Source organism: Manacus vitellinus, unplaced genomic scaffold, assembly GCF_001715985.3.
Source record: "Manacus vitellinus isolate BGI_N305 unplaced genomic scaffold, ASM171598v3 scaffold_9_pilon, whole genome shotgun sequence".
Classification (NCBI taxonomy): domain Eukaryota; kingdom Metazoa; phylum Chordata; class Aves; order Passeriformes; family Pipridae; genus Manacus; species Manacus vitellinus.
The window spans coordinates 1904766-1929393 of record NW_021940917.1 but is presented as its reverse complement, the minus strand read 5'-3'; the positions used below and the strand labels follow the sequence as shown (position 1 = coordinate 1929393).

General features: G+C 35.6%; 1 protein-coding gene across 1 annotated transcript in view; it reads right to left on the bottom strand.

Annotated features, from left to right (window-relative positions):
• The window catches only part of ALDH1A1 (aldehyde dehydrogenase 1 family member A1), a 51353-nt gene extending 28224 nt beyond the window's left edge, over positions 1-23129 (bottom strand). Inside the window, exons 1-3 of the mRNA XM_008931765.3 lie at positions 22151-23129; positions 6568-6639; positions 6149-6267 (exon numbers count right to left, since the gene is read on the bottom strand). Coding sequence (XP_008930013.1) covers positions 6149-6267; positions 6568-6639; positions 22151-22253 — 294 coding nt within the window. The 5' untranslated portion in view covers positions 22254-23129. The remainder of the gene's footprint in view (positions 1-6148; positions 6268-6567; positions 6640-22150) is intronic.
• Between the last annotated feature and the right edge of the window lie 1499 nt (positions 23130-24628).

Here is a 24628-nt window from a genome sequence, read left to right as displayed (position 1 = left end):
ACTGTTATGTAGGTTGCTCTTTGAAGTGAACATGATAAGGTATGCAGTCTGATGTTAACAGTACCTGTCCTTCTCTGCCTGACCATCTCTGTGATGTCTGGGTCAGTGATAAAGTGGGGTCTCCACACCGAGATGCCTTCCCAATGCTTGAGCCCACCTTCCTGGTGCTGGTGGGCTGGTGCTCTCCCTTCTCACTCTCTCCCAACGCCCTTGTGTTGCTGGCATGCATGTAAGGTCTTGCGCATACTCATCATTGAGACCCTGTCAGACTCTGACTGACAGTACCAAGTATTTTGAGCTCAAACTGTGCCTCTCTTTATGGTTAAGGTGTCTTGCCTCACCTTTAGTCACTGGAGCTTAGCCATTGACACCAGCTAGCAGAAAATATATTATTCCTGTTTCCTCTCCATTAGGATAAAGGACCTAGCAGTGCTGCTTAGAGTAGCAGGAAAATTGAAATAGAAAACCAGAAAATACTTTGGGGTAGACAAAGTCAAGACACCAGAACTACAGGATAAATACTTCCTGTCACACAGACCTGGGGACTAAACCCTTCCACTACAACCACATATGTTATGAAAATGTGTCTGATTTCAGGAAATAGATTTTTTTGCATAGTGTTCAAATTGCCTACTCTGACTGAGTGGTAGTCAATAATTAGGGAATATTTTGTGAATAATGATCAAGATCAATAAAATACTGTATTTGAATAAATGAATATGGCAACAATTTGCCATTTAATATATTTAATTTAATATATTCCTGTATGTTTCAGATTGGCTCTATGTGGGCACCTTATACAGGCTGTCATTGTAATGTCTGACCATCAGGACTGACCAGCAGACTCCCGATTTAACAAAAGCTATCAATCCCTGGAAAGTCCCTGGAGATTTCAGACAAGTGATGAAGCTGGTTATAAGATTATCCACACGAAATTCTGACTGTGGTGAAAGGAGAAAGACAGCAGTTAAATGGTTAAATGTGCAACAGCCCCCTCTCCCCCCCATCTAGACATATTGCCAAGAAAAGAGACAAAGTAAAAGGTAAATATTAACATAACACTGCTATGATGTTACAGTATGCTAAATTCATATCTGTCCATGAAAGGAATAATAGCAAAACATACCATTTTTGGAAATTTTTTAAGTGTTTGTTTAAATACTACATTTATTGCACCAACCAATATTGCCCGTAGTATTAGTTTAGAATATATCTCTTATTGATGTTTCTAATACTGTTTCTGTTTAAAACATAACTTCGCTATATTAAATATATATACAACATTGTAACAGGGCTGTATAAATCAAACTATCCAGATGTCTTTCATAAGCTAGATAGCAGCCTTGGAAATGCAGGTATGAAAGAAAAGAGAAGGAAAAAGTCAAAACTCTACAAGTAAGGTGTATTAATACATTGCAGGCAGTTGTACATGTAAATGTGCATTCAGCCATGCTCATTAAATGCTGTGGAGTATTTGCTACAAACCAAAAGGATATGGATCTCTAAATCAAGGCAACATCAAAGTACCTGCAGACAGCAGCCTCTAACAACAACCTTGACTGAGAAAAATTATGTTTGGGATCATCTTGCAATAGTTTACAGTGTTTTGTCTGTCAATCAGAACTCCACTGACATCTAGAGTAACATAAATGCAACCCTTCTGTGGCAAGCGCTGTGCAGGGCTTTGTCTGTGATGACTGACTATGGCCCATGAGGTTTAGGAGTACAATTTTGTTTTGCAAGGATTTAGAAACGTCGTTGCAGGTATTTTGTAAGTGTTACTTCACTGGAATTTTAGGAGAGAAGATGTATTTTTATTTCAACTACTCAAAGTATTAATGACTTTCAGGTTTCTTTGCAGTAGAATTGGAAATACACATTTCCTGTAAATGAGACTGTACACTTAGAGTTTCAAATAGAGCCCGTCAACAGGCAGTCAAACCCCTCTGACTGTCTTTATTTCACAATGACAGAGTGCTGTAAAATCTATTTTCTCTGAAACGATTGGTTTCAGCTCAAATGATCTAACACCATTCACCATTTGGGGTTGAAGTTCCCTGCAAGACTACAGTATTTCTATCCTTTTTACACAATTGATTTCATCATTCAAATGACCTGAGCAGAGAATGGGGAGACAAGACCTGAACTTTATATTTTTTTCTGTCATCTCAGTGGTTTCGTTTCGTTCAGTCCTGGAGTATTTTGAAAGGACTGTGAGTTCATAATACAAAAGTATCTGCTAGATGGGAAGTGCCTTAATTGTGTCTGTGCTGCATGAGGGAAGCTCATGCTCACTCTGTACAGCTTTGTTTCAGATGGACCACACCACAGCTCTGCTGAAATAAATTTTAGGGCCCTTGCATTAGGTGTCATCACTTTATGAAACATAACTTTTTGCTGAATCTTCCTTAGAATAAGAATCCCCTTTTTCTTGTTTCAGTATTGTACAAAGTCTGTACAGGGATTCAGGCTTCAGTGCTTCTGCAAAATGACTTAAAAGTGCAGCTTAAAGAAGAAAGTACTTAATTTCTGCTGTAGCAAAGATCCCGTATCAGCATCTGTCTATAAACTTATTCTTTTCTAGGGAAGAATTTTAATGTAATTCACTATTATTGTTAAAAATAATACAGAAGTGTAGTCAAGAAATGAAATAGAACCAATTAAAATGTGGACTATTCCTAACTTAGCTATTAAGGATAACTTTGTAAACATGAAATTAAATGTCTAAGCTATCTTCTATTTAGATATCAAACTTATCGTACAAGAAAAAGCAAAACCTCTTCTGCCCATAAATCTGCCCCTTGCTGTAATAGTTTTTCTTCTCAATACTTTTCAAATGAGCCCCATTGACTGTTTCACGAAGATAAAAGGGACCAACAGATTTGAACAGCTGCTCAACTGACTGCTCACAAGCTTTCTAGTGCAGACTATAAACCAGGGAATTACACCAACAGCATTTTTTTACAGGCCAGGAACAGTGAAGAGACATCAGGGCTGAGTTTGGAGGCATGCTGAAGGCAGTTCAGCACCACTCAGGTGAGATGATGCACAGTGCTGAATCATGTACACCTGCTCTTAGAGGTTATGGCAGTCATTCAGATTCTTGAGTACTGTAATACGCTAACATTTACTTGGCAGTAAATTTTAGAGATACATCTAGACCTTAAAGATTTGCAGCCCAAGAGGAGGCACATTTCAAGTGCTGTAAGTTCTAACGTACCAGTCTCAAAATACATCATGGAGTCTCGTATGCTTTAAGCAATAAAAATAAAATATGCAATATTATTTAAGGAACTACTAAAGAATGAAGTTTTAGCTTTAAGCAAATATGTCAGTATAGAATATCTGCTGTGAAATCTTATTTTTTCCCACTGCAGGTTTTTCCTTACAAGAATCTTATGTTTGGCTAATATTTCATGTAACTTTTTTCCCCTACCTTGAAATTGTATGCTATTATTGATATAAGAATTACCTATTACTACTGCAATGAGCTAATAATCAGAGAACACAGTCTTTCTATTCAATACTTATGTAAATTTTTCTTATTTGTCAGTAAGGGACTTTATGTCTACAAAGCAAGCTGATCTGAAAAAGAGTGAGTTTCTATAGTACCTTTCTAGCTGATTACCTTTCCCCAGATATTCCAATTATATTTTTGTGCTTTTCTGCCTCATCTTTGTTTTGAAGCTAGTGATGCAACACATTGATGCTCAGCTATGATTTTCTTTATTCAGAGTGGCTTTCTGATATTCCACATGCAGATTAGTGAGAGAATGTTCAGCCATTTTCTACCCCTCATGTAATTTGACAACCTAATAATTAACTAATCTGAGTTTCTCTGATTAAAGGAGTACCACAGGGCTTAGAATATGTGAAAGCATCATGACAGAAAGTATTTGTCACACGACTATTGTCTAATTCTGCAGTGTTAACTAAGTAAAATATTTACTAGTATAGTTTTAGCTAGCTACCAAAACTTATTCAGTTCACGGGCATATCTTTAAAGGAGATTCAGATATGAAACCAATTCAAGATCACTTTTTGGTTCAAAATCCAAGCCAATTTTAGTGTTTAAAATACTTCCATTTGATGATTGAAAGTGAAATTCCCTGGAGTGTTAAGTGTTATACTAGTATACATGTTACACATGAAAAAGGATTAATCTGAAATGTAGCTATACCTACCTATAAATCCAGATTCATATGGAAATACTTAGTTAAATGAATTCTGTGAAAGGCCTCAAATGATCTCTCTCATAGAAAATAAAACAGTGTTAAGTAAAGAGGAAAGTCCTTGAACATCTTCTGAAGACTTCTCTTCAGATTCTCATGCAATGGCTGTTGATACTACGTAATGGTAGGAAAAGAAAAATTAGAGTGTACAGAAATGAAGGATCTGATCCTACGTGCTTCAGACAGAAAGGGTAATACATCAGCAGTAATTAGTGATTCCCTTGTCTCATTCTTTCCATTGTAAGCAGTCACCCACCCCCTATGTTCTAACTTCTCTAACAGGAGAGGAACAGGATGGGTGAGAAGGCAAGAGTGGAAAAGCTTTATTAAATTGTGAGATGAGTGCTGGATATGGGCCAGCATTTCTAATATCCCAAATCTCTGTCTCTCAGTAGACTGCTGTGGCTTTCAGATCATCCTATATGGTGTTTAAAGACAGAAGGAAAGCATTGCAAAGATCAAACCTCCACAAGGGTGTGTTGGATTTTGCAAACCAGTGCATTGCATTTCTGCACACGTACAAATTATATATACAACTTTATTGCAAAGGCAAAAGAAATATTTGGAATGTGACACTCTTGTTGATTGCACACTACAAACTACAGACTTTTCAATTGTCTTGGCTGGCTGTCTTGTGGTTGCTTTTTATATTAACAGAATAGATTTTTACTAGTGAAATATTTTAGAAGGATGAAAATCTTTACAGGAATTCATATCTTGAATATTCAGTTACATCAGGCAGTGTTTTGCTCATATTAGTTGACTTCCTCCGGAAAACTAAAAAATCAAATAGCAAAACACTTTTTTTTTTTTGAGACAGGAAGAGCAGTAGCGGGCTATCACATGGCATGGCAGAACTACATAGCTTTCCTAGTCTGTTAAATATTTACAAAGTAGGATCCTGTGTGATTTATTCAAGAAAGATATGCATTGAAATCTGCTCGATTTTTGCCTTTAAAAAAATAGGATAGAATGTAATTCAAAAGGACTAATTTAGATGATTGCTGAATACCTTGCTTTTGGAAAAGAAAATAAGCAGTGGCTCTAGAAAAAAAAATTATTTCCCTTGCAACAGTATCGAGAAAAAAGAACAGTGATAAAGGAGTCTCCAAAGATAAGAGGTCCTTTGTGATCAATTGTTCTACCTGAATGTTTCAGAGAGTAGAGTTTCGATATTCTCTGCCAACACTTTTTTTGAAAATTCTAGGAGATATCTGTGTTTTATGATAAAATATTATGGTATAAAACAGGAAAAGAGTCTTTTCAAGTTGGAAGCACAAGTCTGGATACAAACCTTCTTTATCTGTATATTTCTAAATGTATATGGAGAAGATTTTTTTATTTCAAAAAGTTTATGGTAATATTGAGTAGTTAGTGTTGGTAGACTTTATTAATAGGTACTTGTTTAAGCTGAAAAACAGATTCATTATCTCTAAGGTTAACATGTGAGCAGAATTATTTTTATTTTAGTTTCATTTTCACATATCCCTTTCCACATATTCTTATTAGGTATAATTATTTAAATCTGATCATAACATGATGCAGTATGCTGACATTTTAGTTCGCTCTCACTTTTCTGAAAAATAATATAATAGTAGAAACCTTTCCTTCTTTGCTTCATTTATACTTTCTGAGAAACTTACCACTGCTGAAAGTTTGTTTCAGGAGAAAAACAACACTCACCCTAAATTAAATATAGAAAGATTGTATCATTCTTACACAATTAGGTGCTTTAACTTAGGTTAATAGGATCACTGAACATCAATTGCTAATATGTGTAAAATCAGAATTTGGTCAGAACAAACATTTAAGCACTGATTTACAGTGGCTTCCATAGTATATAAGGTTAAACTGAGCACATCCTACTGTCTAAGTTGAATGCATAAGAAAGATTAAGAAATGCAAATGCTACTAACCTTGGTGTACTTAATTTTCAGATCTTTGATTGGTTCTGGCACAGCTGGCATAACTGTAGTAGAATTGCTGTCTGAACCTTGCTTCTTCATGTTTTCAGTTGAGAAGTTTGAGGATGTTCCTGAAACACAGGTGAAACGAGGTATAAAGGAAGTGCAGTGGTTTTTGTCCTGACTGAGCCCCTAGCTTTATTTGTGCTTTTTTATCTGAACCAGCTATGGTATATTTGCATACAGGAATATGATTGGATGAAAGAATTCATTGCAAAGAGAAAATGACACTACCTATTTTCATGACCGAAAGCAACAGCCTTTTCACTGAACTGAGATTTCGATGAAGCAAACACTGCTGAAACAGTCTGCTTAGGCAGACACTACAAATTCCTTACTGGGGAATAGAGTTTTAGGACTCCTCATCTTACCTGTAAAATTGCTTTCTCTCAGCAGGCAGGTGCCCAGATTTAATGTAGAGTTCTTCACGTACTTGAAGGCAGCTCTGAAGGTAAAGACAGACTTGTTAGCTCTGGAAACAAACTAAGCCCTTCTCACTGGAGGGATGATGAGAATAATTACCAGAGCTAGAAAGCATTCATTAAAAACAAGCCACTTTAGATTACATTTTAATATGGTTAGGGTACATTTAAAGTACTGGAATTAATGTCTGTTGTGTAGATCATAGAGATAAGGGAAGACTATGGTGATACAAAATCCTTCACATATTTTTCAAGAAATGTGAAGGTAAGAAAAAAAAATGATCAATCCAGAAAATCTCTGTGGGCAGAACTGAACAAAATTTTGCTGCTATTTTTTTTCCAGATAGCACCACAAATTTAAGAACAAAATTTTTACCACAGTGCCCTTTGGAATAACTGAGTTCAAAACAAATCATTTGATAGACAAGATTTTTCTACACGGGTGAAATCCACTGGTGCATAAATGTCCTGTTCTGATTATTCAATGAGAAAGGTATCTCTTCTACAGGCAAATCATTTTATAAGGCACAAGAAACTCCTTTCTTCATTAAGTCCTACCTTTTCTGATTGGTGGTCTCCCAGAACTTGTTTTTCTATGCTAGGTTTCTGATATGTGCACTGTGGATTAATGCCATAGAAATAGAGAGAAATGATCTCATTGCTTTGACTGAGACTACACAGATGCTTGTAAAACTCACTGCACACATTTAACTCATGTATCAGGCATCATCTACACCATCTGTCAATAAAAGGCCTTTAACTGACAGATGAGATAGGATATATCACAAGATTAATCTTGCCATACATTAATTATATTTCACATACTTTCTGAATTAAAGGGCATGCCTTAATTATTATGGATGATTTTTGTGTTTGGACATATGGTTTGAGCAAGAATTTCTGAACTTTAGAAAAGTTCAAGTTATTTCTGGATAAGAAAGAATTCTATTATCATGATAATCTTCTCTCAGTGAGATATAAAGAGCCGTGTGGACTTAAACAAGTTTCAGCCATTCGCCCTGTCATGTGAATGAAGAGCACCCATTCCTATTGCCGTAACATCCTGATATCCAAGGTTACCTGCTCGTTACTTACTTTGGCATGCATCCTTCAGGTCTTCTGCCTTAGCTGTCTGGCTTAAGACACCCAAGCAAATGACAGTATACTTTACAGTTTTGTGAACAGTACCTTCAGACCTTAACATTTTGGGTTACAGTGTTTGCCTGCCTTAGAGAATGTCTTTAAATTTCATACAAAACCCAGAATATCTAAATAGGGTTTATTCATTTCTATTTGGAATATAACTTTTCAGTCCTATTCTCTAGTACCAATTTTTTTTCTTTTACTTTTCCTTGTAATTTTCAGGTTTAGACACTAATGTCTACTCTAATAACCTTCCTGCCACTCTTTTCTCCATTAACCACAAAGAGTTTGTCTCTGTTTAATTCACATGCCAATTGCTCAGATTTGCCTGACTGGATCTAAAAAACAGAGACCAGTGGATTTATCTTGTTTCAAGTAAAGCAAGAGACCTTTCTCCCAAATGTTCTAAATGCATTCTCATATTTATGTACCACAGCATTCCTGATTTTTTAAAAAAAATATTCAATCTAGAATTATGATAACTGCTTTGGAAAATGATAGCATTTATCGTCTTTCCATGTCTATAAGGATGACCTGAAATCTCCTTAGAGATGTTACCCTGGGTAAAAGTTTCAGCTTTTCCAAACATGCTGGGAATCATCGCTTTATTTTCCTCACCATTTATTCATTTAACACATAGTTTGCCCTCATTTTTTTTTTGTGTTTCCCTCTTTCTCCTTGGATTTCATGAATCACCTTCATTACCATTCTTCCCGTGTGTCCTTTCTTTTCTCTCTAGACTTTGTATATTGTTGAAAAAGTCTTGTCTCTTTAAAAGTTTACTTGCTATCTTGAGCAATCCAGTTGCTCTTTCCTTGGACCTTATCTGTTGAGACTTGCTCCAAGCATTACCATTAATGTCAATAAACCCCTTAACTTCTCTGATGACTGATTTCCCCCCTTTTCTCTAGGAAACTATTGCTTAGACAAATTGTTTGCATTCATCCCAATCCTGTCTCCAATAACTTTCCTATTTATTTTCAGCCTAGGAATGCTTTTAACCTAGTGTAGAAATTATTTAATTTTCCTCATATACCATGTTCTTGTTTATTATGGCTTCCTGCTGTTTTTATTCTGTGGCTTTTTTTCCTCCATCCTGAATCACTACTTTTTCACATTTCACCTTAGTAATGATGTACAGTTCAAGAATTAGTAGGTAACCTCTACAAAGTTGCTATAATTCAAAACACTCAAGTTAATAATCTTCCATGGTGACTCACGCACTATTGTCCAAAGTTCTCTGGAATAGGTGTTGCACAGAATATGCTGTTACACTCGACTCTTTAGTAGCTGTATTGCATCATCTATGCTGAATTTAGACTGAATTCTCTAATACTTAAGTACATGCTTACACTTTATAAAAACCTTATAATAAAAAAAAATCCTTTGAAAAATCTCTATTTAGACAATATCTCTGTTACTGAAAATCCTGATTATCTGAACAACTTTTTTCAAATTCAGATTATACATGGAATTACGATAGGGAGTTATTCAGTGATTCAAGTAGATTCCCTGCTGGTACTGACAGAAATGGGCACTAAATCAGGAGTGGAAGATCAAGTGTCAAAAGCACCAAAATATGTTTTAAAAGTGGAAATCACTGAGATTTGTGAAATCCGTGGACTCTCACTCTGAAATGCTTTATTTAATTTGTTAATCTTCCTTATACTATCCATTAATGTCAGTAGAACAGAAACAGTAGTCACTTTTGCCGCTTTTGCCATCATAAATTTATAGTCCAAAGATGGTGGGATATTAAAGTTCTGATAACTCTGTGATTTACTGAAATCAAAATGACAAGATCCTCAAGGCTGCTGAACAAATTCTTTTAGCTTCTGCAGAGCACTATCTTGCATTTCTGAAAATCCAAGTTTTTCTTTTATATAATTACAGGTATCTCTGACCACAATTAGCAGTTCTTCACTTATTATAAAATTTCTGTGGTCTATAAAATCCTGGAGTGAGGCAGCTGACAGATGCATAACTATGTATTTGAGTTTGAAATTTGAATTCAATTACTGAAAATTCTCTTTTTGCTATATGGATGATAACAGCATATGATGAAATGTGTTAGAATATTCTCCATTCTCTTCACTCTCCTGACCAGTGAGGGGACTTGATGAAAAGGCATGAAACTGAGTCAGGGGAGATTTATGCTGGATATCAGGAAAAGTTTTTTCACACAGAGGGTGAGTGAGCACTGGAACAGGGTAGTAGTCACAGCACCAAGCCTGTCTCAGTTCAAGAAGCATTTGGACAATGCTCGCGGGCACATGGTGTGATTCTTGGGGTGTCCTGTGCGGGGACAGGATTTGTATTCAATGATCCTGATGGGTCCCTTCCAGCTCAGCGTATTCTATGATTCTGCAATTCTATAATACCTCCACAAACAGGTCATAATACTAACTACTGTTTGGCTGATTCATGGAAACACCTTTGCTCCAGTAATGGTCAGATTTAACTTCCATTTGTTCACTGCAGTGAGGGAAGAGACAGCACAAGAAAAACTAGTGCTACTAATTTTGTAAGCTTGGTATCAAAGACACTGAATAACTTCTTGTTACTAGTGCTTGGGCTGATAGTAGATGCTGTCATGAGGCCTATTCTCTGCTGAATCCATGATAATGTTTTTGTCCAAGATACGCTTGCTGCAGGGAGGGACAGGTAAGTGTTTCCTCTCTTCTACACTGAAGTGTGCGTAACCACAGATGAATGTCTTTTCCATTCATCTTCTGATTCCATACACATACCAAACACTCTCTGTTCACCTGTGTGATAAATATGGACCTTTACAACAAATCCCTTTCATAACAGACAGCAAAGTATGACAACAATGCAAGAGAGAACAGAGCACCTAGGAAGGAACTTCGGGCTCAGGGCAGAAAAGTCTGTAATATCTACTCACTCATGGGCAGCAGTGTATTAACACATAATCACTGAGCACAGGGACACCAAGCTTAAACTGTGGACCAGTGGCTCTGTAAGTCAAGTTTACTGAAAAAAATCAGTCAAAACCCCTCTTTAGAAAATATTTCCACTCTTTGTTTTTGCTGGGGTGAAACAACATGATATATCACGATTAACTCAATGGAATGGGTCACACCTCAACAAATTTACATCGTAGTGATACAGCTATCTATGTCTGAGCTATGTATATAGCAACTCTCTGTAATCAGTGGTAAGAAGCACAAATATTTTTAAGCACAGATCTGTTCATTCCAAAGTACATAAAGTAGCTCAGTATCCTAGTAATCCAAACAGTATGCTATGTGTGAATAATTATTATTGGTTGCTATAAAGGAAGACAATTTATCCACTTTTGATACAAATACCTTACTAGAGATAGGTGCTGATCTGTGAGGTGGTTTTCACTTTATTTTTTTCACCCACCACAGGGAGACGTCTTCCTAGCTACCATTTATGAACTATACAATATTGCTTCTGGAGTGTAAATAAATTATTGGGACCAGTGTTGTTTAACTTCTTTGTCAGTGACATGTACAGTAGGATCGAGTGTACCCTCAGGAGGTTTGATAATGACACCAAGCTGTGTGGTACAGTCAACACTTTGGAGAGCAGGGATGCCATCCAGAGGGACCTGGACAGGCTTGAGACATGGGCCTGTATGAACCTCATGAAGTTCAACAGGCAAAGTGCAAGGTCCTGCAGCTAGATTGGGGCAACCCAAAGCACGAGTACAGGCTGGGCAAAGAATGGATTGAGAACAGCCCTAAGGAGAAGAACTTCAAGGTGCTGGTGGATGAGAAGGTCAACAGTCTTGGTAAAATACACTGGCAGCCCCAGGAAGCTAGAAGTATCATGGGCTGCACAAATAGAAATGAGGCAGCAGGTCAAGGAAGGTGATTCTACCCCTGAACTGTGCTATCATGACACCCTGCCAGGAGTGTTGCATCCAGCTTTGGGGCCCCCACTGTAAAAAGAACATGGAACATTTTTGGAACAAGTCTACAAAGATACTCACAGGGCTGGAGCACCTCTTCTGCAAAGCTGCAGAGAGAATTGGGGTTGTACAACCTGGAGAAGAGAAGGTTCTGGGGAAGAGACCTTACAGCAGCGTTCCAGTACCTGAAGATGGCCTGCCATGAGAAAGCTGGAAGAGTGACTTTTTATGAGGACATGTAGTGACAGGACAAGAGGTAATGGCTCTAGCTGAAAGATAGCAGGTTTAGATTAGATATGAGGGAGAAATTCTTCCCTATGAGGTTGGGGAAGCCCCAGAATAGGTTGTCCAGAAGTTGTGGATGCCCCATTCCTGGAAATATTCAAAACCAGGTTTGCTGAGGCTCTGCAAAACCCAGTCTAGTGGAAAGTAGTTCCAACGCTGTCCATGGCAAGGAGGGTTGGACCTAGATGATATTTAAGGTCGTTTCCAACCCAAACTGTTCTATAATGCTATGATGACAAGTACATTTTTTAATATTTATCTTTCTGCTACTCGGGCATCTACTGTAGTCTATATTTTCTGTAGCATGAATCATAATTTGTATTGATTTTGGAAACAGATGTTTTATTTTTGTATATAAGACAATTTCCACATAAAATAATGACTAAATTGCAACACAAAATCAAGGAAAAAAATAAAAGGAACTGCATATATTGTGGAACAATGAGAGAGAGAGAGTAGCAGTTCAGGAATTATTACACCATTTTTAAAAACATTTAACTACAGAACACATTGCCACAAGAAGCAATATTCTTCATAATATACATCAGAAGACTATCTATTTAATTGTTGGAGCATTTCCTAAAATTTACAGGAATATTTGGTAGCAGGTAGTATATTTTGTTTCCTTAAATTAAAATGACTTGTAATTGTTTTTTTCTTTTCTTCAATTTATTACCAGATAATCAGACAAAAGTGAAAAGGATAACAGTTTCTGTGAAGAAGGCAATAGAACAGAAACAACTAAAAAGAACTCATTATCATTTGATGCATCAAAAATACATCTGTATCTCTGGAGAAGAAAGAAATTCTCAGAAAAATGCAATAAGAGCTATAAAACAATGTACCTGACTTGTAAAGGTCTGTGTCTATATTTGTGCTAAAATAGGGAACATAAGAAATTGTATTTTACTTAAATCAATAGAATTTTTCCTAATTTTACTAATTATTACTTATTATTCAATTGTGACATCAAATATTTGCCATAAAGTCATAGAACAGTCCCTTAATAAGTTAACAACTGAAAAAGTATAAGTTTTTCATCTAGGCTATAATAATTTTCTTGTCAGGAGCACATTATTTAATTAAAACATTAATAGAGGTCTACTGTTTTTCTAACTATTTGCTGAAAGTTAATGAACATTTATAACTTTTTTGCAACACTTCTTTGAGAAAACTAGACAGAATCTGGTCTGTGAAAATAAGAACTCTTCACAGAACAGTGTTATCACAACGATGTATTAGTTAATAAATGAATACAATTTTATTGATTATACTTTCAGCATAGAATGGTTTATATTTAGAATATATTTTTGTGACTCAGAACAAACTTATTCCTGTTTTTCCTGTTAAAAATTAAACTATTTTTTAACTTTTTTTTTCAGTACATAATTCAAATGAGGGAGCAAGTAATACCTAATGGAATAGTTTAAAGGTTCTTCAAATAATTGATTATGAATAAGGAGAAAGATTTTGTGCCACAGGTCATAGATAAAAGCTCTTATCAGTGAACTTCATGAATAATTTGATGCAAATCAATAGAGTGCAAGTGCAAAAACTGGTCAGGGTTAGATCAGAATCAGACCCAACACTAGTTATTAACTTATGTTGTTAGCAGCAATTGCTGCCAAGTAATTTGCAGCATTTCCTTCATGAACCTTTGTTTCAAAGCCAAGTTTTAGATGGCCTCAACTGATTTTACATAATTGCTATGTTGTGCTTTTTAAGCCTGTGTATATTAATTGTGTTCTTCAGTTATGAAAGTCTCAAAATAACCCCTTCTACTTTTAAAGCTTTGAAGAGTATCTAAAAAAGTTACAGCTAAAATGAAAAAAAAAAAAAAAGTCAAAGATATATTTAATGTCTACCTCTTTTGTTAATATTTAAAAACAGTTTTCTGAATGCATATGTCTTAATTTCCTTACACTGGTTTTTATTAATCTTGATCTTACTATGTTATATTAACAATCAGCAGCATCATAACTACAGTGGGTTTGAAAGATTTATTTTTGGTGGTTTTTGGTATAGGATATGTTTGGGTCCTGATATCTTTACAGTAAAATAACCCCCAAACCTGCTGAAAAACATGAGGAAGCTGAGGTTCCAGAAAACAAAAAAGAAGCAAAAAGCAACTATAAAACTATATTTGTGAAAGCCGGTGGTTCATAACTGCAGATGTAACAGCTTTGTATTTAAAGTACAGTAAGCCTTATTGTTACAGTGCAAAGCGGAGGACTGCTACAGCATAAATCTTTGTACTCAAGATGAATACCTTTTCCATATGTCAAGGTAGTAAAGTGCTATAACAGCATTTAAAACTTGCAATATATAGAAGACATCAAAAGGATGTCTACTGAAGTTGCAATTGAACCAATGTAAAAATAATATGAAATCCCTAATGATTCATTTGTGTCATCCTGTCTCCCCCCCCCCCCCAACTTACTTTTACCACTATTATTTCCGGAAAGTTCCGACAGACCTGTCTAGAAACCATGAGGCAGACAATCTTCAGATCAAAAGTCCCCTTTATAACACTTGAAGTGTAATGAGAAAAGCTAAGAAAGAACCATATTTGCAGTATAAATGTGGCTTCTTAAAAATAAAAAAGCCTTGGCACAGTGATTCATCATGCAGCATTTCCAGAAGGACTGTGACACCAAGTACTTCCCTTGTATTATAATGTCAATGGAGGATTTTGATGGATTTCCAACTCCTCTGTTTCCCAACTGTTTATTTTGACTTACACAAACAAACAAATAATATGGAGCAAGTCCTGTCTTTGTTTGCAAATTGCAGGGAGGTTTCTGTGGATGCTGTCAGAGATTGGAGTTTCTAATGAAAAGTGAACTTTAACCAGTTTGTAGATCTGTGCATCTGTGGTCTGGAGCAATAGTGTTCAGAATACAAATTTCAATATAGAATATTTTTGTAGCATATTATGAAGAATCTCTGTTTTCCAGTTGACAGAATCTGCTCTCCTTTTAAGGCAATTGGTAAAACTGACATTATTCCCTGTCCTACAATTTAAATCTTAATTTCAAGTTTAGATGTAGTGAACTGACCACATTAGCTTGTAATTTGTAATTCCTGTTTTTCTCTACTTTGTCATGGTTATAATCCAATATTCATGTGGGTTTTGATAGAAATATTGTACTACTGTACTCATTAGTATCACAGGTGAGTGAAAATTAAAAGCTAAAATACTTGACTAAGATTTTTGAAATTATGTGATTAGTCTAGCTTCCACTGAATGCTACCAAAACCTTTCCCATTGGCTTGTGAATCTTATGAAGAAGTAGCTTTCAGGTCTGTATACCATTTAATTAAATAATTGTATTTAAAAAGGAATATGAGATGTGACAAATTTGAATTATATCAGTAATTTCTGTATGATCCCTTGAACTCGTTTCAGAATGGAAAATAGATGATAACATCCTAGTACAGGAAAATCAGGTAAATAACATACACTCTGAGAACTAATCTTCTGCTTTGTTGCAGAAATGTGTTAGCCAGCAGATTTACAATTGCAAATCTAGCAACAATAAATCTTGGAAGAAGCCAAGCTTACAGTGAAAACTGTATCCTGGTATGAGGTGTGTGACATTCACTTTTCATCTAAAATTAGAAGTATGTTTTGTGGATGTGCTAAATGTGTGTGCATTTGTATATATATACAGTTTATTGCAAATATAGATAGAACTAGATATACTTTTTGGGTTTCCTTTAGTAAAACCATTTCACCATTTCTCTTCTAAGAAGAAAATTAGAAAAAGAAGGAAAATTCTTTCTCTAAGGAACAAGGATGTTTGAACTGGAAATATTGTAGTCCAGTATAATGTGTATTGTAGTTCTGAGTAGAAAAAAGTGCCTGAAAATATTTTCTGATTGTTACAGAATTTATAAGAAAATAGAAGTAGAATTTTTTTTTTTTTTTTTAAGTTTCAGTGTTTGGGGTTTTTTTGTGTGTTTTGTTGGGTTTTGTTTGGTTGGTTGGTTGGTTGGTTGGTTTTGCTTTTGTTGTTGTTTGTTTGGGCTTTTTTTTGGGGGGGTGGTGTGGGTTTTTTGCTTTTTTTTTCTAGTCCAAGACGTGGGGTATTTTCAGCTTCACTTTCCATGAACATATTAAACCTTACACTCTCAGATTGCTCTTCATCCTGCTTGATACTGTGTAACATTAGGCTAAAGCTGTGATCATTTGTGAACCCAGGCCTATGGTAATCTATATAATTAAGAATGTAAACAAGCCCCCTTTTTACACAATTTGTGTGTAACATTATATGGCTGCTGCTGCCAAAGTGTCCCACAAAAAGAAACACGTTCAGACCTTTAAAGAAAAATTCTGAGGAATTCAATATATTTTTAAAGATTTTTTAAAAAAAGAGATCGATTTTGGTTTCACTTCACCATTTAGATGACAGCAGAATAATTAAAAACCTTTTTTCTGCCACTTTGTGTAAGGAAAACTACGAAAGCTGAGAATATTAACGTTTCTTATTCCTAAGAAAAATAAGTACATGTGAAATACATATTCTCTGACATATTGCTTTGGTAGTGAGCATGTTAGGTTTTATGTACAATAATTATACTAAAAACTGAAAAAGTTCTTCAAATTATAGATTGTTTGGATAATAGTTGTACTCTGAGGTGATAATGATAGTAATAAGCTGAAATTTCCTTGGATGATCAGCACATTCTGGAGAAAGCAGGGCCAAAAATAAGCCAAGGGCAGGATACAGTGGCTAAAAGTAGAGTTGTTGTTTGTTCCTTACAATTTTTCCCTGAAAAATAAGTGGCATATAGCTAAAGTTATAAATCTGGCTTGAAAAATTAAATTGCTGCTATACTTTCTTGTTTAGTTAGCCTGCCAAACTCCACAGACACAGAAATTTTGCAGGCAGTAGAAGACAGTATTTAGCCTTTAACAACAACATAAATGTTTTGCTGAGGATAAAGTTTGCATAAAACTATTCTTTTGCTATCACTGCCAAGAAAGATTTAAAATTTCATCTCCAAACTAAATAAAATTCTGATGTTTTCTCAAAATTTTACCTGGAATTTTGTATTAATTTGGCATAGGCAAGTATGAAAACTTTCACCTAACCAGAAGGTAAAAAATAAGTGAGATTGAAGGGATAAGCAGCAGAGAAAGGAGGCATCGTCACACTACATATAAGCTAAAACTTAAAACAGTAATGAAAATAAATAAAGTTTTGATAGACGAAGATTTAGCTATTATGGCCTAAGATATGATTTAGAATAAAAGAGAATTGTATGTATTGAACTACATAAGCTGAGAGAATGTAAGCAAACTTATTAGGAAAGATGTCAGTAAGAAACTTTGGTTTCATAGTTTGCACTCTGAATATTTTCTCATTATAGGTTAATGATGGCACAATCCTCCTTTGACCACCTCATTGAGTGTGCACAAGCAGACAATTATTTTTTCTTTCAGTGTATAATCATCCATACCTCCGCAATGTGTCTTTTGAGAAGAAATGTTCCTAAAGCCACTGTAAAATGTATCAATTGCTGGAAGCCGCAGTTAAACCTGCAGCAAATGCATTTTAAAAAACATTGTATTCTAATCAGTTAATCGCAGTAGTCAGGGACATACAGGGACTCTCAATCTCATTTCTAACACTGACACTTTTCACTTTTAACAGTTCTTTAGTCGACCTCCTTTCCCTCTGTCCTGTTTTAAATCACCGCAGTACACTGCAAGTGTAAGTGGTAAAGTTGACAGCTAGATACTCTGTGCACTATAATAATGTTTTGCTCTTCTTTCACAACTAACTGTTACACCAATGAAACTGTAGTATCAGAATGGAATCTACCATCTGTTTTTGTTTCTTGTCTGTTTTTCGTAAGACTAAGTTCCCTTTTTAAATATTTCATCAGTAGCAAATTGAATCGGAAAAATCCACATAGGTGATTTCTTGTCAGAAATCAAATTAAAAAAAATAATTAAAAATATACTTGCAATAATTGTGTAGCACCTGTGTGGTACTTGTTTAATATCTTCCAGCATCCTAAGTTCTTAGAAACCCAAACCTATTTGGGTTTGCAAATTTGCAAATATCCATTTGCAAAGTATCCTGCATTGCAAAGGACACTTAATGGTGGAAAAGAATAATGTCATATTTCTGCAAAAAGCAAAGAAAAATCTGTTTCTACTCAGGATTGTTCTAAGAAAAACTGCAGAATATCTGTCCGCTGAGGAGAAATTATATGAGATTCAAGTGCTGTAATTTGCAATGAAGAGGAAGAACAACTGTAAGATGAGAGCAGGTTTAACTAACTAGAAAAGTCATGTAAGTTCATATTAAGTCAAAAGAAGACTAGTAAGTTGTCACTGTATGGAATTAAATTTATCAATGCATTTAGTACTCACAGTTCAGAAATGTTCAGTATTTGAAGAATTGCATTTTCAGTTCATGTAATCCAATTAAAACTATTTAATCATAGCAATGTAAGAAGTTCTGAAAGACAAAGTGTGAAATTTATTGACAATATTTGTCTCATGATTTATTTTCCCATTTCATCTCTTTTTGATGGCATGTAAAGCAAAATATTATGAACATTTTATTCTATTAGACTATGATGCGTAGTTTTAGTGAAGCTGCAGTTGTACAAATAATGCGTTTAAATACAAGTCAACATCAAATCTACTCTTTTTTAAAATGAATGTAGAGAAATAGCTTTCTGACTATTTAGCAGTGGTAACTGCTAAAAGTTAATGAGTGAATTTTTGATATGGCATTTCAAATTCATTCATTTTTGTCCTATCCAATCCCTAATTCCATCATAAACTGAAGTGTAGGATTTGTTAAATAATACACACTGACAACATATTTCTGTGGCTATGTACTTTAGTACAGTATTTCATTGTTCGGTTTATACAAAGACCACAAAGAATATTTCTCAAAGTTAGTCATGACAATTTGTTTTGGAAAAAAGTTTTAAAATTCAAAACACAAAAAATGAGAGTGTCATAACTTCACGAATACCTCCAAATAAAAGTTCTCTATTTTCTTTCTCGTTTTTCCCCAGATCTGACACACAAAATGAAAAAAGCTGCTTGCTTTGATCTGAAAAGACGGTACTTCTTAGGGAGCTAAACTTTCTTTACTAATTTTGGAATAACTGTTAATGCTAATAGAAATTAGAAAAAAAAGACAAATTAAATTTATTTGCTCAAATTAGGCTTAAGTATTATGCTAGCAATCAAGAGGAGATACTAACCTGAGTATTATGTAAAGGCATTTTGTTAAATCAGTTTGTGCCTATGGCTTTACAGACAATATGGAAAATTCAGCATGGATATTAAAGATAGAAAGCACCTTGCCTGATGGTGAGCATTTGCAGAAGCTTGCCAGTGGATTAAAAAGGGAGTGTTTGTAAAAAGGAATGGTCTGGCTTCAAAAAAGGAAAGGATATTTTGGGTGGTTAATTTCATTACAGTAAGAATATGTCTGCTTTATGTCCTAATAATTTCAGATGTCTCTATCCAGGACTAAAATATAAAAGCATTCAAAAATCTCTGGGCAAAAGAGGGGAAAAAGTCTTGTTTATTGATTTTTTGCTGCTATATGAAGATGCAAAAATTTCTGTGTACAGTAAGATGTACTGACTATCTAAATTCTTTTCCAGCATCTCTTTTAACAGATTGAAGCTTACTAATCATCAAAACTTTCTACTGAATCCCTGGCTTCTAAGGAAATTAGCAATCCAATTAATATTCTGTGTTTCTGGGCACAAGATGACTCTGTTTGATTATAGTTAATATTCTTCTATATTTAGCTTAAAAAAATTCTTTGAGTTCACAAATTCTACTGCTACAGCTCAAACATTATGAGCTTTATTGCCTTTCTGCTTTCATTATCTCTTTTCTGTTTTCCTGCATCATTTTTGTCCAGATAGCAGTATTAGCTTTTATGTATTTTTTAGCATTCTGTCTAAATTTTTAAATATTTCTTAGACTGAGTTTTAATTTTGAGGTGAGTTTTAGCACTATATCAAATCCAAAAATATAATTTTTTCAAGTGTCAAAACACCAGTGTTTCCTCCTACAAGTATATTTGTCTTCATGAATCTATCTCTATGTGTCTCAAGAATAAGGCAAAATCAGCTGCAAAGCAAATGTAAGCATTAGCAGCACATGATAAATTGTCATCACACTAAAATTATTTACTGGAGTTTTTAGTATCAAAGTTATTAATACAATTCAAAGCAGTGTTTCTTAAAGGATATTATATAAAACTCTTGGCTTTATGCTTTTTTAGTATTTTGGGTTAGACAACCACACATATGAATCACTGTGTGCCACTAACACCCACAGGACACAACCACCTTTTGCATTACCCATGCATTTTCTAAGTTACTTTTCTTTTTGTTCTGCAGCTGTTTATTATCTTGCATTCTGAAACTTTCACAGTGTGTCATACTGAGCATGGCTCAAACAAAGCTTTCTGTCAAAACTCTGTCTGAACTGAATTTCATAGATAGCAGTGAATTGAGAACACTCAGGACTGTGGCTCTGCTTTGCATTACATAATAATCTTCCAGTCATTCCACCCAGTTTGTGACAAACATGTGCTCTGTTTTATTACATGCCAAAATGGTTCTTAGACCACAGTACTATCTTTCCCCTACTCTTGCCATATCAGTTTATATTTTAAAGGAAGAAAGGAGTTTTGTGTGGATTGCACTGAAAAATGTGCTGTTTTAGGCATGAAACTATTACAGGGGCTTGCACATGAGTTTGATGTGGGGAAAGCTACAAGAAATGATAGGAACCATGTTTCTTATCTGCTGCATGTGGGGGTATATATATGTTTACTCTTGAAAAAAATACCAGTATGTTTACTGTATGTGTGATAAAGTGGCAATTATTTTCTGCCTTTCTAATGGTATGCACTTTCTAGATATCTTTTAGATAGATGTTGGATTAATTTAGTTTCACTATTTTCCTCTACTATATTACTTTCTGACTAAATAATGGATTTATATATAAGTTCATACAAGTTTAATGGTTTCCATGTAACACTGGAACTGATATACTCTCTCATGTCAAAACTTTATAAAATAATAATGGCATCACTGCATAAAATTATTAATGTCATCGAGTTTAGGGATTTATAAAGTCTTGGATTTTCTTATGCTACACTCACATTGTGATCTAAAACATATGTGAAAGATTGGGTAAATTAAACAGTATTGTCAATACTGAAATAAGGTGTTACTGTAAATTCTTTTGATTCATTAGGAGAAAAAAGAATAATTTTTCATCTGTGATATAAAGGATACCCACAGTAATCACTACATTTTTGCATTACTATAGAAAGAAAAGATCAAACAGAGGACTATTCTAAGGGCCAAATCTGTCTCCTCACTGGATCTAATGAAGTTTGCAGACAATTGTACCAGTAGTTGAGGAAATAAATAAACAGTATATTGGCAATAAACTGTGAAAAACTCCTAAACTTCTTGCAACATCTCCTTATGGAGATGTTTGGTCTCATGTTGACTATGTCCAGCTAGAAATTTCTCACATCTCACCCCAATAAAACCACCAAGGGTGTCTTTTTGAGGGAATATTATCTACTCTTGTGTGTTCTGATAATCAAGCTTGTACTTTGTCATTCATTAAGCATTCCTTTTGTGTCCTAGTAGTCTAATGTCTTTTCTGTCATAAAGAGATGGTTTTGGCAGAAAGGAAACACATTCTCTTAACACATTCAATGACATTTTTATTGCAGTTGTTTCAATGTCTTTCCTCTCTTTTCTTTGCAATAGGTTTTTCATTCTATATCCTGGATATCAGATTTCAAAAGGACCATGGGATTTCTTTAATTTTAAAGCATTATTACATTAGCATTGCTAATTAATAGATAAATTATTAACACAAATTACTGCCATGGAACTTCATAAGCATGAAGGCACATACATACAAAATCAGAAATTTAATGTAGCAATTACTGTAAACATGGCTGTCATAGTTCATGAACCTTATATGACAATCCTTGAGGATTCAAATTTTATGTATTTATGTTTTTACATACACATTTATGAAAGTACTCACAGATATATGTATGTTTAATGCAGGCATATATTTTTGTATTAGTTCGCAGCTATACCCGACTTTCCTAAGCATACATTTCATCCAAAGAGTACCATATGTAATCAGTCAAAAATGCAAGGCCTTACCTTCAGAATCAGGACTTGATTTCTTAGATCTGGTATATTTCACTTCCTCAGCACGCTCTGCCCTAAGGTCTGTGATCAGCACTACAGTCAGAATACCAGGCATGACCTCTATATATACACAATTCAGTAACAGCAACAAGTGAATACTTGTTTCAGTTTCACATTTATCAAACGATATTACTCTTAGAAAGAGATCCTTCAAGCAAACACTTAATCTGCATGGAATTGCGAGTGATCTTGATGATACACTTAGGGGAAAAAAAAAAGGAGATTATTGTACAACACAGTAGATGAAAATACCCGCAGCCATTGCACGTACCACTCATTCTGTTAACCATGTAATATACATTGTCATTTTGACGTGTAGACTATTTCTCTTCCTCTATCACCTCCATGTCAATCCAATTCACTCATTCTTGCCGATGATGAAATGAAAAAAAAAAAAAAGGAAAGAAAAGGAAACAGGGAAAGATTGTTATCCCAGATCTGCATTTGCGGTACATTTTAAAGCCAGTTAGATTAACCATTGGGAAGATGTTAGTCTAGATAAGAGAATCCCCACTGGTTTTCTGTCTCCCTTAGACAATGAAATCGCGTAGCTGTGTCTGTGCCTCTGTTTTGGATTGTTCTGTTTTAACACATAACAGATTGAGGGCTGCCTACTATTCCTAATTAACTCAAGTTAAACTAATGAGAGAGAGGGTGGAGGGAGTGCCAAAAAAAGAAAAGAGATCATGAGTTGGAAGAGATTGAATTACAACTTAAAGGGGATGGAGAAAGGAAAAGAAAAAAGGAAGGAGGGGGAGAAGATGCAAATAGGGTTAAGGCTGAAAAGTAGGGAAGAAGAGCCTGAGAACTGATTTGCGCTTCATTTCCAACAAAAGGCAAAGATGTCTTGCAAAATCATCAAAGTAATATAAGCAATCCAACATTGTGCTGTCAGATTCTTTCTTCTAGTTAGAAAATACTTCAGCACCCACTACTGTCCTGGTTCTGCTCTCATACTACTGTTACAGGTAGGTTAGTTGTTGGGCTTGACAGCACAACCTGTAATGAAATGGCGATTTTAAAGTAAAGTGAGAGTCAATTTTCAAGTGTGCATATATTGTGTTCAATGCAATGTTTAGAAGGGTGCTTTTTTGCCCCAGGCTCAGGAGAAGACTGGCCAAAAATCCCATGTTTCTGTGCCTGAGATTTCCTCTCTCTAGATGAGATGAGGACGGGAGCCTGCAGAAGGCAGAAAGGACAACAGGAGTGTTTGCCGTGGTTGCAGCTGAGGCTGTAGGGCTTGCTAGGAGTAAGACCTCACCTCTTCAGTGGATGTCCCTGCTCCAGATTCAGGCTGGGATGGAGAAAAGAGGGGTGGTAAAAGCTAGGGAGACAATGTGAGAAGTAGAGGTGGAAGGGGAGAGCGGATTATGAAAGGGAGGCCAGCAGGCTGGGGGGGGACAGTCACTGTGGGTCAGGTTGAAGAAAAGAAGAGCAATGAAGAAAACATGGTGTCAGACCAAGAGAGGGGAAGGGGTAGAACAAACCAGGAAAATGAGGGAAACACTGAGAAAGCAGTGGGAGAGGCTCAAAACAGAGTAGAGCTGGGTGACGAGGAGTTTCAGCGATCAATGTGCTGTGGAGAGAGGAAGAGGAGAAAGGAGAGAGGTGGGAGAGGCAAGGGCCAGGGATGTAACCTAGTCCTCACCACTCAAGCCCAGAACCAGAAGCTCTTGCTGGACTCCATGCCTGTATGTGCCTGCACCCACCTACTTACAAGTGTGCATGTAGCACTTACTTTACTGTAACCCAGATTAGGGTTAATAACAGCATTGACTAATTCAGCAAAACCCTAAGGGCTGTGACAGGTAAGCAGGAAGAAAATAGCCAGCTAGTTTTGGCTGGCTGTGGTTATTCGTGTCTAACAAGGCCAGCTCGTCGCCAGGCTCTGTGCAGATGAAATGAAGCAATGGGCTGCAGCAGGGCAAAGGACGTGCCATGTCCTGACAGGCCGAGGTGTGACCTGACAAATCCTAACCACCCTGGACATCTTCGGAACAGCAAGGAGAGGGACGGCATGAGCACAGGGTGCTGGGGCACAGCTGGGGCTTGGACTTTGGGGAGAATGAGCTGGTTAGGGAGGATGGGAAAGGGGGGCTCTACAACACCTTGTTTCAGACTGAACACAAAAAGCAAATTAATTACAAATTCAGGCAATGGAGGACAGAGTTTTGCAAGTTGTCTGAGATTTTTCTTTTTATTTTTCCAAGGAAATTGTTTGATACTTCCATTTCACATTGGGAAAAATAACTTAAAAAAATTCCATCTTCAGTAGAGGGTTTTTTTTGTTTGCTTTTTTTTCATTTTAGTCCTTTTTATTCCTGGGGCAGGGTATGTCCTGTATAAGAAGAACACAAATATTAGCTTTCTAAATGCATTCTGCAAACGATAAACAGTGTGACATCTGTGCCCAAAGTATATGAGCACCTG